Raw genomic sequence first — 15491 nt, 5'->3', positions numbered from 1 at the left:
CTGATCATGAATTTTTCCTTTGTAGGAGCTTCCCTGGCTTAAAATCAGTAACCCACAACATGTTCTTGCACACAAATTATGAAAACAATAACCAGAAGATGCACCAAATTTTTTTGGTACCAATGGCTCGTCTTGAAAGCTTGTAACTTCACCAGCATATGTGACATTCTTTAAGGAAATCTAAATCTGCAATCGTGCTTTTTTGAAAAACAAATCACTTCGTTTGTCAAAGCGAGTCACAAAATTTTTCCAAATCGGATCTTCGTACTTATCAAAAAGAGACTCATCTTCATACTTATCAAAGATTGGTGGAGCGCCCAATAGGGGGGCTTCAACACCTGCCGGCAGCCGAGTGGCGCCATCATTGAGGGGTACACCCTTACGTTCCTCATTGAGAGGAGGTTCCCTGTTGGTGTTATCTTTTATGCCAATTCTGTTCTCTCCGTTGTTTTCTGGATCTGTAGGCACAAAAGGGTTCAGAAGAGGGATTGAACCATCAACCTTAGATGCATCATCAGTACTAGCCACTGAACCATTATTCTGTGGTGGTGGAGGTGGTTGTTGCACCTCTCCTTGGACTGGAAATTTTGCTTCCATCAGGTTCTGGAACATCTGTGTCATGTTCTTCATGCTTTCTTCTAAACGAGACATGCGAGTATCCATGGATGGAGTACGATCTCGAGTTGCTTTGTTATTCACCATAATAACACAAAAAAAAATTGACTTTTCGAAAAAAACAAAAATTCACCGTGAACAGTAACTTGGATGAACAGTGATGTGATGAATAGTACCCGATAAACACTGTTTCGCGAACAATGTTTTCGGTGAACAGTACCATGAGTAGTAACCCCTGGAATTAATCTGCTCCGATACCAAATAATATAGATCTTACTGGCAGAAGCTTCAGTTTAATTGAATCTACACTTTAATTAAAACATAATTAAAAGACGACCTAAAAATCACTTTTTTATTGAATCTCTCAATCACAAATCACACACATAAACACAACTACTGAAACCCTAACTACAAGCCCGTTATTTAAAGTAAACCTAGAAAGCATAAACCAATAGCAACACGACATGTGTCCAACTAACTAATGGACTCGAACTATGGGCTTGGACTCAACTACGGCTCCCATAACATGTAGAGGGAACATAGGCGTACGTCTATGACACTGAGGCATCCTTAATACAACACTTTTAACAAGTTATGCTTTACTTGATACTCAGTTCTGATTTTTGAACGAAAAGCCCAATGTTCTTCCTTAGCCTAATTGAGCACACCTTGAGGCTGCCTCCTCATCTCCTTAATCTTCCTCTTGATCAAGCTATTAAAGGAGAGCTCGAGACTCTGTTTTTGGATAAGGTAATTTTAATGATCAATTCATGTTACCTTCATGTTCTTGGAGTTTGCTACTTTGGCTTGACTAAATCGTGTGTGATTGTTTTGGTGAAGGTAATCGCAAATTTGGGACTTTCGTTAATCCTGCTTTCTTTATATTAGGAATATTGATGGTGGGTTCATATTTCCAGGAGATGGTGCTTCAACATTTACGGTGTGTATCTACGTCTATTTCTCTGCTTTGTTAGGTTTATTTGTGTTTCCTGTTTTTCGTTCTGTATAGTTGTTGATGTAAATCAGCTTAGTGAGATTGGTTCTCAGTTTCCAACACTAAACACAGGAAACCCAAACAACATGGTGTAAGTTTTGATGCAGACATCATAGATAGTATTAAAGCATTCCCAATGCAAGCAGTTTTGAGGGGAAATAACAACTTGTCACTTTTATGAGCCAAAAACAATGGCCCAATGCAAGGGTGATAATGAGAATAGTTTTTTACTAAGTTATAATGAGGTTAATTACATTGTGGAGATTGGAGTGTTAAATTACATTATAGAGTACAAAATGAGGTTAATTTAAGGTGTTTTTGGGTGTCTTGTTAAATTTTTTGGGTTTCGAGGTGGTAACTGGTGGTTGAGAGACGCGCCTTTGGTATCGTTTCTAGTTGTAAGAAGCCCAGACTTTGAACCAGTGATAACTTTGTTCCCAAGTTTGTTTTGGTGCTAGAGTGACTTGTATGCCCTTTTAAATAAAAAAACAAGAAATTGGGCAGAAGGCCCAATTTTGGAGAAAATGAAGTCTAGAGGACACAGCTTTTGGTGAGTCTCACAAGGACAAATTCTAGCAATTAGTAACCCACGAACCCACGATTTCAAATTTAGTAACCCTCAAGGACAAAATAAGTTTGTCCGGCCCATTTGCTTTTTTTAAATGCCAGTTATACCCTTCCGTGAAATTGACCATTTTTTTATAATACCAGTTTAACCCCTCCGTGTTATATTTAAAGCAGAGAAATTTTCAAACTCAGAAACTACTTTACACTGTGCGCTGCATTTTTAGTGGAGAGTGAAGATCGCGACACCAGGTTTCAATCTAAAAAGGTTTGTTCTATATGATTTCAATAATCTATAAACTTAAACTTGAAATCGTATACTTAAAATTGAAATCGTATGTTGAGGGTATACTTAAACTTGAAATCGTATTTTGAAATCATAAAATGTTATGATTTGTATACCCATTGAGATTGTTTATGATTGATGGTATTTATGCTATCAGCTTTGTTTTGATTGAGGTTGTTTTATGATTTAGTTTTTTTTTTTTTTTTTAGATCAGATCTGTTTTAGGTATGTTTATGTTCTCTTTGTTTATAGTTTAATTTGGTATGAAGATGTATTGTTCATAGTCTAGTTGAGTATGAACCATGTATGTTCATACCTCTCTTTATTCTTGCGAATGATCATAGTAAATGCGTGTACTATGAACATTTAATGTTCATGGTGAACACTTATTGTTCATAGTATAGTGGAGTATGAACAATGTATGTTCATACCTCTCTGAAGCATTGCGAATGATCATAGTATTTTGTTTTAATTGTGTACATCTCCTGAATTACATTTTTATTGTGTTTTTGTGGGTTGAATTTTGCAGTTATACATGGAATTTAGTGTGATTGGAGTTTTTTGCTATAATGGCGGTACTTTGTCCTTTCGTTTTGGGTTGGATTCTTCGATTGATGTTGTTACGTGCAAGGTGTGTGACAAGTGGCCTAATTTGGGATTAAGGATTTTTTCTATGTGTTTCTCTCGTGATGCAAAAGAGAATCTGATTGAAACGGATGGGGATTTGCGATCCTTGGCTTGCTATTGTTATGGCATGAAGATTGCAACTGTGGAGATTAAAGTAAATGTGTATATGAGTTCAATGAGTAGCTGTAATGGTGCAAGTACGTCAAGTTCATCAGGTTCATCGAGTTATTTAATTGGTGGTGAGGTTGTTGGTCATAAACCTTACAAGTCTGATTTTTGGTGGCGTAACTTTGATGGTGGTGTTGGGCAGAGATTTGCTTTAGGTGCTCTCGGAGAGTTTAGATGTAAATTGATAGAGTACTCTATTGTGAGTGGTTACAAGTATGAGTTGATCAAGAATGATGATTTTAGAGTGACTGCGGTTTGTCAGAAGAAGAATGAGCTAAATTGTCAATGGTGTATTCACTCTTGGGAGAGTTGTGGTTATTTTGAAATTAAGAAGATTAATCTCACACACTCTTGTGGTTTTGCAGTTAAAGACTACAACCATCCACCTCTCACTTCTTATCTTCTGAAGACTCATATTCTTGATTTTGCGAGAGATAAACCAGATTTGACATTTGGAGATATTACCGTTTTATATACTCGTAAGTACGGGCTTAGTATTTCAAGGCACATAGCTTATGCGGGTAAGAAGTTGGTACTGAAAGAGTTGTATGGTGATGTTGCGCTGTCTTACAATGACCTGTTGTGGTATATGGAAGAGTTGAAAAGAAGAGATCCTGGGAATATTGTTGAACTTGAAGTTAACAATGAGAGTGGGAAGTTTGAGAAGGTGTTTGTTGCTTTTGAATCAAGTATCCATGGTTTTAAGTTTTGTCAACCAATGGTGTATTTAGATGGAACATTCTTGAAATCTGATTACAAAGGGTGCTTGTTGGCTGCTACTGCAAAAAATGGAGGAGAATTGCTAGCGTCCTGACCCCATAAAGGGGTAGGACCGTTCTAGCCCACTCAAAGACAAGAAAAACTACCTGATTACTTAATTATCCAGTTTCTCTTTTATTAAATAAGTAAATGAAGAAAGACCAACTTCTCTCATCTTCTCACACCAATTCCGACCACTTCTGTCAATTATTGTAATCGACCGCCGACGACATTCTTCTTCCTCATTGACAAGAAAAAGTAAACATTTCTCTCTTTCTACTCTCGTGTCTCTTCTCCTCATCTCAAACACTATATTGGTTTATATTTGATAATCAAGAAGGACCAGTGTTCTCAATTCTCAATTCAAGTAGTTATTTTTTCTTTGTTCTATATCTTCTTCTTTGCTATGGTTGATAATCAAACATCTTAATTGATGTAAAGCTGCCAAATAAGATCCAAAGAAAATTAACCCATTGCCAAAATCAAAAGTTTCATCCTTTTCGTACAAGTTTGGTTCAAAGTTTCAAAAGGAAGAAAAAAACACCCCATGTACAATGTTCAAATCTTTATGTGTGGAATCAAAATTTCAAAAAAAAGGAAGGAAAGCAAGAAAAACCATGTTACTGCCATTTCTCTATAAACATCAGTAAGTTTTATAAATGGCATGGTCATGGTCTTCAAATCAGTGTTCATATTTCATTGGTTTGATCCCGCACTCTGTCTTCCAGAGAGAAACTCTGATGGTTGAGTGGTTTGCGTTTCCTATGTTTACTTCTTTATTTTTTTGGGTTTCAATGATTTTTGTTGACTTTTTGAATCATCTTAATTTTCAACCGGCTTAATAATTGTGCAGTTACTATTTTTTGTATTTGAGCGGGCTAAAACGGTCCTACCCCCTTATGGGGTCAGGTCGCTAGCAATTGGAGATCAAGGTATTCTCCTAATTTTACTACTTACATTTTCATTAGTTTTAATTTTGTGTTTGGTCATGAACAATCATTGTTCATAACTGTTTTGGAGTATGAACAATACGTGTTCATATGAACAATCATTGTGCATACACGTTTTTGTGTATGAACAATCAATGTTCATACACTCTATATGAACACATAACACTGATGCTTCAAGTTATCTCATTTTTTTTTTTTTTTTGTTTTTAAGGATTGTTCCCTCTTGCTGTTGGTGTTGTTGGCATTGAAAACGATTCCAATTGGTATTGGTTTCTTGATATGTTTAAGAAGGCTTTTGGGTATGAGCGGAGGTATATGTTTTTGAGTGATAGGCATCATGGTTTGCTTGTCAACATTCCTATTGTATTTCCTAATTCCTATCACTCTTTTTGCTTGTGGCATATGGAGAACAACCTTAGAACATGTTTGTCGAAGTCATGTGGTATGACAAAAGCGTTGGTTACATTATTTAAGAAATGTGCTTATGCTGCCACACATGAGAAATTTGAGGAGCACATGGCTAAATTCAAGGAAATTGGTGGAGATGCGCTTTCTAACTTTCTTAATAGGGGCCTTTATGAGTCTTGGGGCTAATCGCATTATACGTGGGGCCCAATATGGTGAGATGTGCTCTTCCTTGGCGGAGTGCTTCAACAGCTGGATAGATAAAGAGCGGCATCTTCCCATCACAGCCATGTTAGATGGAATTCGGATGAAGATGATGAAGATGGCGTCTGCCCGGAGGATGGAATGCAAGAATTGGAAAAGTTTTCTTTGTCCTAAAATTGAAGCAAAGTTGCTTGTGAGGACCGAGAGGGATCGTTCTGTGACTGTGACAAAGTCAGATGATCATGTATTTGAAGTTGATACGGAGAAGCATAAGCATCGGGTTGATTTGCTTAGGAGAGATTGTACTTGCAACAAATGGGGCATAGATGGTTTTCCTTGCCGTCATGCGATTGCGAGTATTCATTGCAAACAGCAAATCGGTGTATTAAGTACATTGAAGATGCATTTCGGCTCCACTTATTTTTCAGTAGCACCTACTCTCATGGCATAACTGCAATTAGTCGTAACGAGATCTGTTCGGATGGTTCTGATGAAGTGTGAATTCTCCCACCAGATGTGAAGAAGCCTCCGGGTAGACCACGAGTTAAGAGGATTGAGCGCGGGCTATATATGTGTTATATTGTGCACAAGTGTAGAAAATGAGACAGCACCGACCAACATGACCGAAAGAATTGCCAAGGGAAAACTGTTGATGTGTTAACTACTGATAGGGAATCTAGAGGAAGGGTTAAGTAGCCTAGTGGCGATTAAGCTAGGTGGGAAGCACTAATCAGGCAGTTTAATGTTTTGTATGAACAATATATTGATTGAGTGATTGATATTAATACAGTTTTCATATGATTTTTATATTAGGTCGTTTAATGTTCTAGGTGGAATATATTTTAAAGTCTCATATGATTTATATTATTCATTTCATTAATGTTATTGAGGTATGATTTTTATATTTGTTCATACCTACTGGAGTATGAACAAATATTGTTCATACCTAGTGTACTATGAACATTCAATGTGTTGGAACCGTTATGGTTGCATCGAATGATTTACAAAACCGCGAAACACCATGTGCATCGGAATAAAGGTGTTCACGGTTTGGATAGAAATTCATACCTTTATATCAGCTAAGATAACTCTGAGAATCCAAGATCTATGAAATCAGCAACCTCAAGATCTTTTGTTGTATTCCTATCTTTAGAATTGGACGTTGTGTGGGCAACGATCTTCCAACCTCTTCTTTCTCTCTTGGCCTCTCTCACTCACAAGATCAAAACCGATTTTTACCATTTTTCTTTCTTGAGAAAACTTTGAGTAATTTCGGCCAGAGAAAAGAGGATCTATTTATAGGCTACAACAGGGACCATGAGGAGAAATTAGGGTTGGGCCTCCTGACGGGCTTGGGCTTCCCATGTTCGCCCCGAACACACGGCCCAAGTTCGTTAACAAATGGTTTATTCCACTAAAGGCCATTGTTGCACTACCGCCCTAATCCCAAATTACGTGTCAGCGTTTATGGGCTTCATATTATATGCTTGTTGATCTCCCCGTGTTTAAAATATCGAATGCCCGTTGATTAAGTCAAATTACTGACAACTACATTAATCAATTTCTTGCATCCTTGAGTAGTACCACTCAACCTCATTTGTGTCGGATTAAATCCACCTGCAAGGTTTACATGACAATCCTTATGAGCTCCTAAAGGGCACATCATCAACCCGACTTCCTGCGGGTCATGGATTCCTTCTATAATCAACAGCACACCTTACATACAATGTCATTACCCAATCCATCGAGTTTGTTGATTCACAAATGAATCTCACTCTTTGATGATTTAAAGCAATGTACAATGCACGTAAGTGCCCGTTATTATATCCGGATTAAGAGGACAAGCATCCATAATAACATAGGTGTTTGTTATCTTAAATAGTCAGTATAAAGAGAAACAACCTCACTTGGTCCTGTTCAATACACATAAAGTGTACTAGTGTAATCCTATAGTTAAGATAGATTAATACCATATTATACTACAACCGTTCCAATGGTTTATCCAAATCCATCTAGGTTGTAAACGTTTGCTTATACTTTATAAGGTACTGATGATATGATCTTCTGTGTGTCATCACACACCATATCATCTACAACATAAAGTATTAGACGCATGCATATAACTAATAACATATATAATATGCATAACATTTGCCCATATGATTCTCATTCAAAATATGAATAATTAGAGTTAATACAAAAGTAATGCTTTTAGTATATAACCCTATCACAATGTTCATGGTGAACAATCAATGTTCATACCTAAATGCATTATACTATGAACATTCAATGTTCATGGTGAACAATCATTGTTCATATATGGTGTACTATGAACATGATTTGTTCATACTTAACAATCACTGTTCATACACTAACTATCATTATTGGACTATAAACATTCAATGTTCATACACTAACAGGTATGAACAATGAATGTTCATACCTACTGGAGTATGAACAAATATTGTTCATACATGATAATTAATAAAAAAGAATAACAATAAGAGAACACATGATAAACATCAATAATAGTTCATACATTTTGTCATTGTGTACCAAAATCATGACCACTCAGAGAATACATTTCACTATGAATCACCACTGATGCACATTTATACTCGACAAAAAATATTGTTTTGTCATTATGTACCAAAAAGACCACTCAAAAAGAACACATTTCACTTTGAATCCCCATGTCAAAATATATTGTTCATAGAGTGAACTCTCCTTTTCTTAACGCCTCCTGGAACTCATGATCTTCCTTTGTCTAGCTTCTTGGTTTATCAGAAAACAATCCACATGCAAGTTCTGGGCGCATATTGTGTACTTTGGTTTCAGTAGTTACATCACAAAAATCCCAACGACCTTGTTCATAAAGAATTTGCATCATTTTACAAACATGAACGCCGCAATCAACACTGCAATTTAGAGAATACAGATCTCAGGTCAATTATTGTTTTCTATATGTCTAGAAGTCTCCAAGAATGTCAGTGAATAATTACGTGCTTACCTATTGTGTTGATGTGGACATTTTTTAGGCATTATTCTTCCTTTATTACTGAGGCTGTGTATTTTCTTCTTCTCCATTTTGATCCGACTGTTGATGGGATCAACCAGTCTTTTCTTCTGCAAAATAAAAAGAAGTTATTTCATTATGTTTCAAGAAAAAAAAATTCATGTCAGTTAAGTGTTTTATGTTGAACTCACCAAATCTTTCGCAACTTGGAGCGATTTTTTTTTTGGTGATTAGGGAGTTGAAATGAAACCATTGCTCTTGTTATCCCTCTCTCAACTCTATTACAAGAAGTGTCCAATGTGTATCTGAATGAACAGGAATAGCTATGAATTTTGCAGAAAAGTCGATGCTCTGCACTATTTTTTCCAAGCTTCCTTCTACATCTAACATTTTCTCGTTAATGATTGATTATGAAATAGTAAGAATGTGACAACATCTACAATATAGAAATGAAACAGAATTTTGTAATAAATAATTTACCTTTATGTTGGAAGTGATTAGACAAGTTTCGTATTTTCCATGGTTCTTTTCTTGAAGGTGTTTAGACCACCCGGTCGATAACTTTGTTGAATTGAGCATTTTTAAATTGGCATTACATATTTCATGAATAATAATTGTTCATAGTACAGTATGGACTATGAACAATGAGTGTTCATACTCCAATTTTAGTATGAACGAAGAATGTTCATAGCTCATGACTATGAACAATGATTGTTCATAAGTACAAGATGGACTATGAAAAATTAGTGTTCATAGCTCATGACTATGAACAATGAGTGTTCATAGTCCAATTTTAGTATGAACAAATAATGTTCATAGCTCATGACTATGAATAATGATTGTTCATAGTACAATTTTAGTATAAACAAAATTTACCTGAAAATCAATTTCCCTATCAAACAGAAGGTCTTCAACTAGAACACCCTGTACTTGTAAATTTCCATCTCACCATGCAATTGTGCTTAAAAAACCATAAGGAATTACCATAAGAAATTACCATTAGTCAAAAATGTTATAGTAAACTTGTAAAACTTACAGTCTTGTTAGACTTACCCTTTGTCTGCTATTGTGAAGAAAGTGTCGACAACTTGTCTGTGGCTTTCTTCTAATCCTTCATAGTAAGGACTCGTCTTAAGGTCTTCGAGTGGTCCACTCTCAATATCATCGCCAAGAATTTGCTTGCCAGTATAAACTTTCTTTCTTTTGCCCTACCCTTCAGCAGTGTATTCCTTGACAATAGGCTTAGTTTTCCTTGCTTTCTTTTCCTTTACTCGCTTTACTAGGGAACAAGGTTCCTCTGCTCCCTTACCCGCCTCAATATCCTTCTCTTCACCTTTATCTGTATCTCCTTCCTTGTCTGGAGGAGACAATGTAAGACGTAAGTCAAATGATGGAGCTTCAATCTCTCACTAGAGCTTCACTTGTTGCACTTCAGTCAGGGGGACTTGATCAGGTTGAGGTTGCAATTCAGCCAGGGGGACTTGATAAGGTTGAGGTTGAGGTTGCACTACATCCAGGGGGACTTGGTCAGGTTGAGGTTGTAATTCAGCTTGGGGGACTTGATCAGGTTGAGGTTGAGGTTGCGGTGGAGGTTGAGGTTCAGCTGTATCCCCCTCTTGCCTTTCCTTTAACATCTTTTTTAATTTTTTTTCTTTCTTCTTCAATCAAGAAGTTGTTTCTCAAGTGTGGCAATTTTGGCCAACAGTTCTTTGTTCTCCACTCGAAGTGCTTCATCCGTTCCTGAAGTAGGCTAGACTTCATTATCTGTACTTTTGACTAAATTAATGTACAAGTCACGAACTAACTCCCTTTCAGCCTTCGTTGCTGCTTCAGCATTGACAACGATCTGAGATGCAGCTACTGTAGTAATCGGAGTCTTCCGGAACGCATGAAACAAGGTCTTTAAATTCCACCTCGCACACCTGGGGAATTTACTTTCTTGGTTTTGTACCTTGTTGATGACTAGAGAGTGTTCACAAAACCAAAACTGCAACGCACGTGACGAAAGCCATATTAGTTCACACACCAATAAACAAAAACATTAAAACAATCAATGTTCATACCCTAATAATAGATATGAACAATGAGTGTTCATACCTATCCATATATTAACATTGATTGTTCATTAGGGTATGAACATTGAATGTTCATATCTAGTGTACTATGAACATTCAATGTTCATACCCAATTAATGTTCATACCAAGGGACTATGAACATTGAATGTTCATACCTAAGGACTATGAACATTCAATGCTCATACCTACCAATTGAAAAAAAAAATTTAAGGAAACAATACCATAAACATTATCGTGCAGCCATTGATTGTCAGTTTCTTCTTGACTTTATGCTCTCTAGCTGCATCAATTAGGCCATTGTGGATAGCTGTTGGCCAAGACAACTTTCTCAATGTATCTAAGTTGTCAACAACAATTACCAATGGCCACATGATTTTGTAGTTGGTATTTGTGAAGAAGCAAGTTGTCAGCATGAAGAGAGACACCGGCCTTGCAAAATCTTCAGCTGCGTGTTGCTCTTCTGGGTCGTCCAAGGTCCTCTGTATGCCATCTTCTACATGATCTTGGTATATCAGACGGTCTCATCACCGAAGTACTTCAGAATGAACCTTGTTTTTCGTTCATCATCTCCGACAATCCTGTTTAGCTGCACCATTGTCTCGGTCACAGGAATTCCAAACATTAGGCTGACCTCTTCTACAGTGAACTTGACAAGCTTTTTTCCAATCTGAAATGCCTCCTCAGTACGAAAAAATTGTTCAGAGTATAAAATATTTCCTTGTTGGGTTTGTTTCCTTCTACAATAATGTTGTTGGACAATGCATCAAACATGTACCAAAAATCGGCATCTTCTTCATTTCATGAAGATGTTTTTTTGGAATGCCTCTCTCGCTTAAGTTTTCTTACAAGACTTATCATAAAAGACAAGGTACTTCTTTAGCTGAGTTACCTTCTCCTCTTTCTTCTTTTCCACTTCTTTCTTTTTCACTTCCACTTCCTTCTTGCCCTTTCCTTTTTTAGCAACGGATTAACCCCAATCGCATCAAGATCAAGACCTTTTCTTCCGTCTATGGGGTAAGTTCTGCAAATTAATAAAAGCCATATATCAAGATTAGAAAATTAGGAAAGTATAAACATAATTTTTGCTGATATGATACATAAAATTAATAAACAGTATGAACATTCAATGTTCCTACCGATTATTAGAGTATGAACATTGAATGTTCACATCTAGTGTACTATGTGATAGGGTTATATACTAAAAGAATTACTTTTGTATTAGCTCTAATTCTTTATATTTTGAATGAGAATCGTATGGGCAAATGTTATGCATATTATATATGTTATTAGTTATATGCATGTGTCTAAATACTTTATGTTGTAGATGATATGGTGTGAACACCTGAGAAGATCATATCATCGATTACCTTTATAAAGTATAAGTAATCGTTCACAACCTAGATGGATTTGGACAAACCATTAGTACGGTTGTAGTATAATCTGGTATTAGTCTATCTTGACTATAGGATTACACTAGTACACTTTGTGTGTATTGAACAGGACCAAGTGAGGTTGTTTCTCTTTATACTGACTATGTAAGAGAACAAACGCCTTTGTTATTGTGGATGATTGTCCTCCTAATCCGGATATAATAACGGGCACTTACGTGCATTATACATTACTTTAAATCATCAATGAGGGAGACTCATTTGTGAATTAACAAACTCGATAAATTGGGTAATGACATTGTATATATGTAAGGTGTGATGTTGATTATAGAAGGAATTCGTGTCTCAGAAGAAGTCGGGTTGATGATGTCCCCTTGAGGAGCTCAAAAAGATTGTCATATAAACCCTGCAGGTGGATTTATTCCGACATGACAATGAGGTTGAGTGGTACTACTCAAGGACATAAGAAGTTGATTAATATAGTTGTCAGTAACTTGACTTAATCAACGGACATTCGATATCTTAAACACGGGGAGATCAACGAGCATATAATATGGAGCCTATAAACGCTGACACTTAATTTGGGATTAGGGCGGTAGTGCAACAATGGCCTTTAGTGGAATAAGCCAATTGTTCACGGACTTGGGCCGTGTGTTCGGGGAGAACATGGGAAGCCCAAGCCCGTCAGGAGGCCCAACCGTAATTTCTCCTCAAGGTCCCTGTTATAGCCTATAAATAGAATACTTTCTCTCTGGCCGAAATTGACTATTCATTGTTCTGAAAAAGAGGCAAGAAAAGTAGATCTGAATTAGTTTCTGATCTTGAGAGAAAGAAGGGGATTGGTAGATCGTTGCCCATACAACGTCCAATTTGTTCTAAAGGAATACAACAGAAAATCAAGAGGTTGATTGTTGATTCGGATTAATAAAGCTTGGATTATCAGAGTTATCAGAACCGGATCTACAAGGTATGTTCTCTATCCAAATCGTGAGAACCCATTAATTCTGCTGCGCGTGGTTCTCGCGGTTTGTAGAAATATTTGCATTCTGAATAACGGTTCCTACACTATGAACATTTAATGTTTATATCGAAAGACTATGAACATTGAATGTTCATACACTAATATTTCCTACCATGCAACATGCATGCAGAAACTAACATTCACTAACATAGGAAACAGAGTTATGAACTGTTATTGCAAAAAAAATCATTGTTTATACTAAAAATGTACCTTTATTAGAACATCCTCTTCTTGTTCTTCTCCTGGTTCTTGTTGTAGTTGTTCTTTTTCATCTTTATTTTCTCCAACATCATCTGATTTCTCATCAACTTCTTTTCTACTCTTAAGGACAAAATTATCTGCTTTCTCATCATCATTCTCATTAGTTTCTCCTCCTTCTTGTTCCTCCATCAAATCATTCAACATAATATTGTCAATAATAGATGATATTTGTTGGATGTGTTCTTGACAATAAACTTGGTTTTCAAATCTAGGATTCGTGCAATTTTCCGTTGCGCACAAGTTCTCGTCGGTTTCCAATGGTGAGTTTGACATTTTTACTGGGTTTGATTTTGATTTTGTTGTATTGTTTGAAGTAAGAAAAGATCTAGGTTTGCTTTGCGGTTTGGGTTTCTTTGCGCTTCTTTTTTTGAAATGTGTGAAACTGAAAGCAAACAAGACAAGAAATGATGGACACGTAACACTCAAAAGCGAAACCGCTTTTGAGTGTAATTATGTCTTTTCACATGTATGCGTAAGTATGAACAATCAATGTTCATAGCTCAATGTCTTTTCACATGTTGAGGTATGAACAATGATTGTTCATACTATATTTGAAATCAAAGTAGTCATGAACAATGATTGTTCATGTTTGATGTATGAACATTGTTGATGTATGAACAGTGATTTTTCATACTCCTAAATAGGTATGAACAATCCATGTTCATGATGTATTTGGACTATGAACAATGAGTGTTCATACCTTCTACTGGTGTATGAACAATGATTGTTCATATCCAAATAGGTGAATGCACCTTATACAATATATTGATGTATGAACATTGAATGTTCATACCCAATCAATGTTCATACCCAAAGGACTATGAACATTGAATGCTCATACTTACCAATTGAAAAAATTTAAAAGTAGTCATGAACAATGATTGGTCATGTTTGATGTATGAACACTGTTGATGTATGGATAGTGATTTTTCGTACTCCCAAATAGGTATGAATAATCCATGTTCATAACTGGATCAAAGTTCATACCTATTGGATCATTGTTCATAGCTTATTGTTCATAATTGAGGGTATGAACAATGAGTGTTCATACCTGCTGAAAGAAAATAATATGAACATTGATTGTTCATACCCAAAACATATATGAACAAGGATATATAAATAATATGAACATTAGTTATAAATAATAATAAGAGAACACATTAAAAACACCAATATTTAACTTTCATAAATCAAATATCATTGTGCACAAAACACACCACAAAATAGATTGTTTTTTGCCTTTTTAAAATCTCACATTCATTCAACAAACTTTCCCTTTCTAAAATTTTCCTGAAAATCATGATCATCTTTACTCCAGCTTCTCGGCAAGTCTAAAAGCATTCTGCATGCAATGTGAGGGCGCAAGTTTTGTATTTCCTCTTCATTTATCAATTGAGAGAAATCCATATGACCTTGTTCATACAAAATTTCCATCATTTTGCAGACATGAATGCCACAATCAACGCTGCAATTTAGAGAATACACAATCAGTGCTAAAATATGAGGAATCATTGTATTCATACATATTGGTGTATAAACAAATATTGTTCATAGTTCCTATGGGTATGAACTATGATTGTTCATAGCTATCTGATGCATGAAAAGTCATTCTATTCATAATTTTTCATACCTATCTGAGGCATGAACAACCAATGTTCATAGCTATATGAGGTATGAACACTCATTGTTCATACCCAATAGGTATGAACAATCAAAGTTCACACATGTAACATAGGAGTGTAAATAAATAATTACATATTGCTTTGCTGAGGACATTTTGGTGAAAGAATTCTTCATTTATTATTGACAGGCTGGATTTTCAAATCTCCCTTTGTGATAAGATTGTTTATTGACTCAACTAGTACCTTCTTCTGCAAAATTACAATAAGTTATATCTTTATATTTCAACATAAAAAAATTTATGTAATTTAAGTGTTTATTGTCGAACTCACCAATTCTTTTGCAACTTCCAACCCTTTTTTTGTGTGGCTTAGGGAGTTGAAGTAATACCATCTTGCTTGTTGTCCCTCCACCAACTCCAACACAAGAAGAGTCTAATGATTGTCCGAATGAATTGGAATGGCAATGAATTTCAAAGAGAAGTCGATGCTCTTCAATATGGTTTCCAATCCTACTTCTTCCAACAATCTTTGTTTC

The 15491-nt window shown here is 35.9% G+C and overlaps 1 protein-coding gene and 1 pseudogene across 2 annotated transcripts in view; both read left to right on the top strand.

Annotated features, from left to right (window-relative positions):
- Positions 1 to 15491, top strand: part of LOC147474482 (LRR receptor kinase SERK2-like) — a 62602-nt pseudogene that overhangs the window by 1122 nt on the left and 45989 nt on the right. The window lies entirely within an intron of this gene.
- On the top strand, positions 1503 to 5511 carry LOC147474485 (uncharacterized). Its single transcript, XM_086583816.1, has 4 exons — positions 1503 to 1555; positions 2351 to 2441; positions 2989 to 4945; positions 5175 to 5511. The coding sequence occupies exons 1-3, from the start codon at positions 1512 to 1514 to the stop codon at positions 4066 to 4068; spliced, it is 1215 nt and encodes a 404-aa protein (XP_086439942.1). The 5' UTR covers positions 1503 to 1511; the 3' UTR covers positions 4069 to 4945; positions 5175 to 5511.

Source organism: Coptis chinensis, chromosome 9 (genome assembly GCF_015680905.1).
Source record: "Coptis chinensis isolate HL-2020 chromosome 9, ASM1568090v1, whole genome shotgun sequence".
NCBI lineage: Eukaryota > Viridiplantae > Streptophyta > Magnoliopsida > Ranunculales > Ranunculaceae > Coptis > Coptis chinensis.
Note: the sequence above shows the minus strand (reverse complement) of the source record. Positions and strands in the feature narration are given on the sequence as shown.

What these genes read in the sequence shown, in the direction of transcription:
- LOC147474485 (XM_086583816.1), top strand. Translation starts at nt 1,512, where the DNA reads ATGGTGGGTTCATATTTCCAGGAGATGGTGCTTCAACATTTACG. An exon ending in ATGGTGCTTCAACATTTACG is followed by an intron (nt 1,556 to 2,350) that starts GTGTGTATCTAC and finishes TATTTAAAGCAG; the next exon opens with AGAAATTTTCAAACTCAGAA. An exon ending in CCAGGTTTCAATCTAAAAAG is followed by an intron (nt 2,442 to 2,988) that starts GTTTGTTCTATA and finishes TGAATTTTGCAG; the next exon opens with TTATACATGGAATTTAGTGT.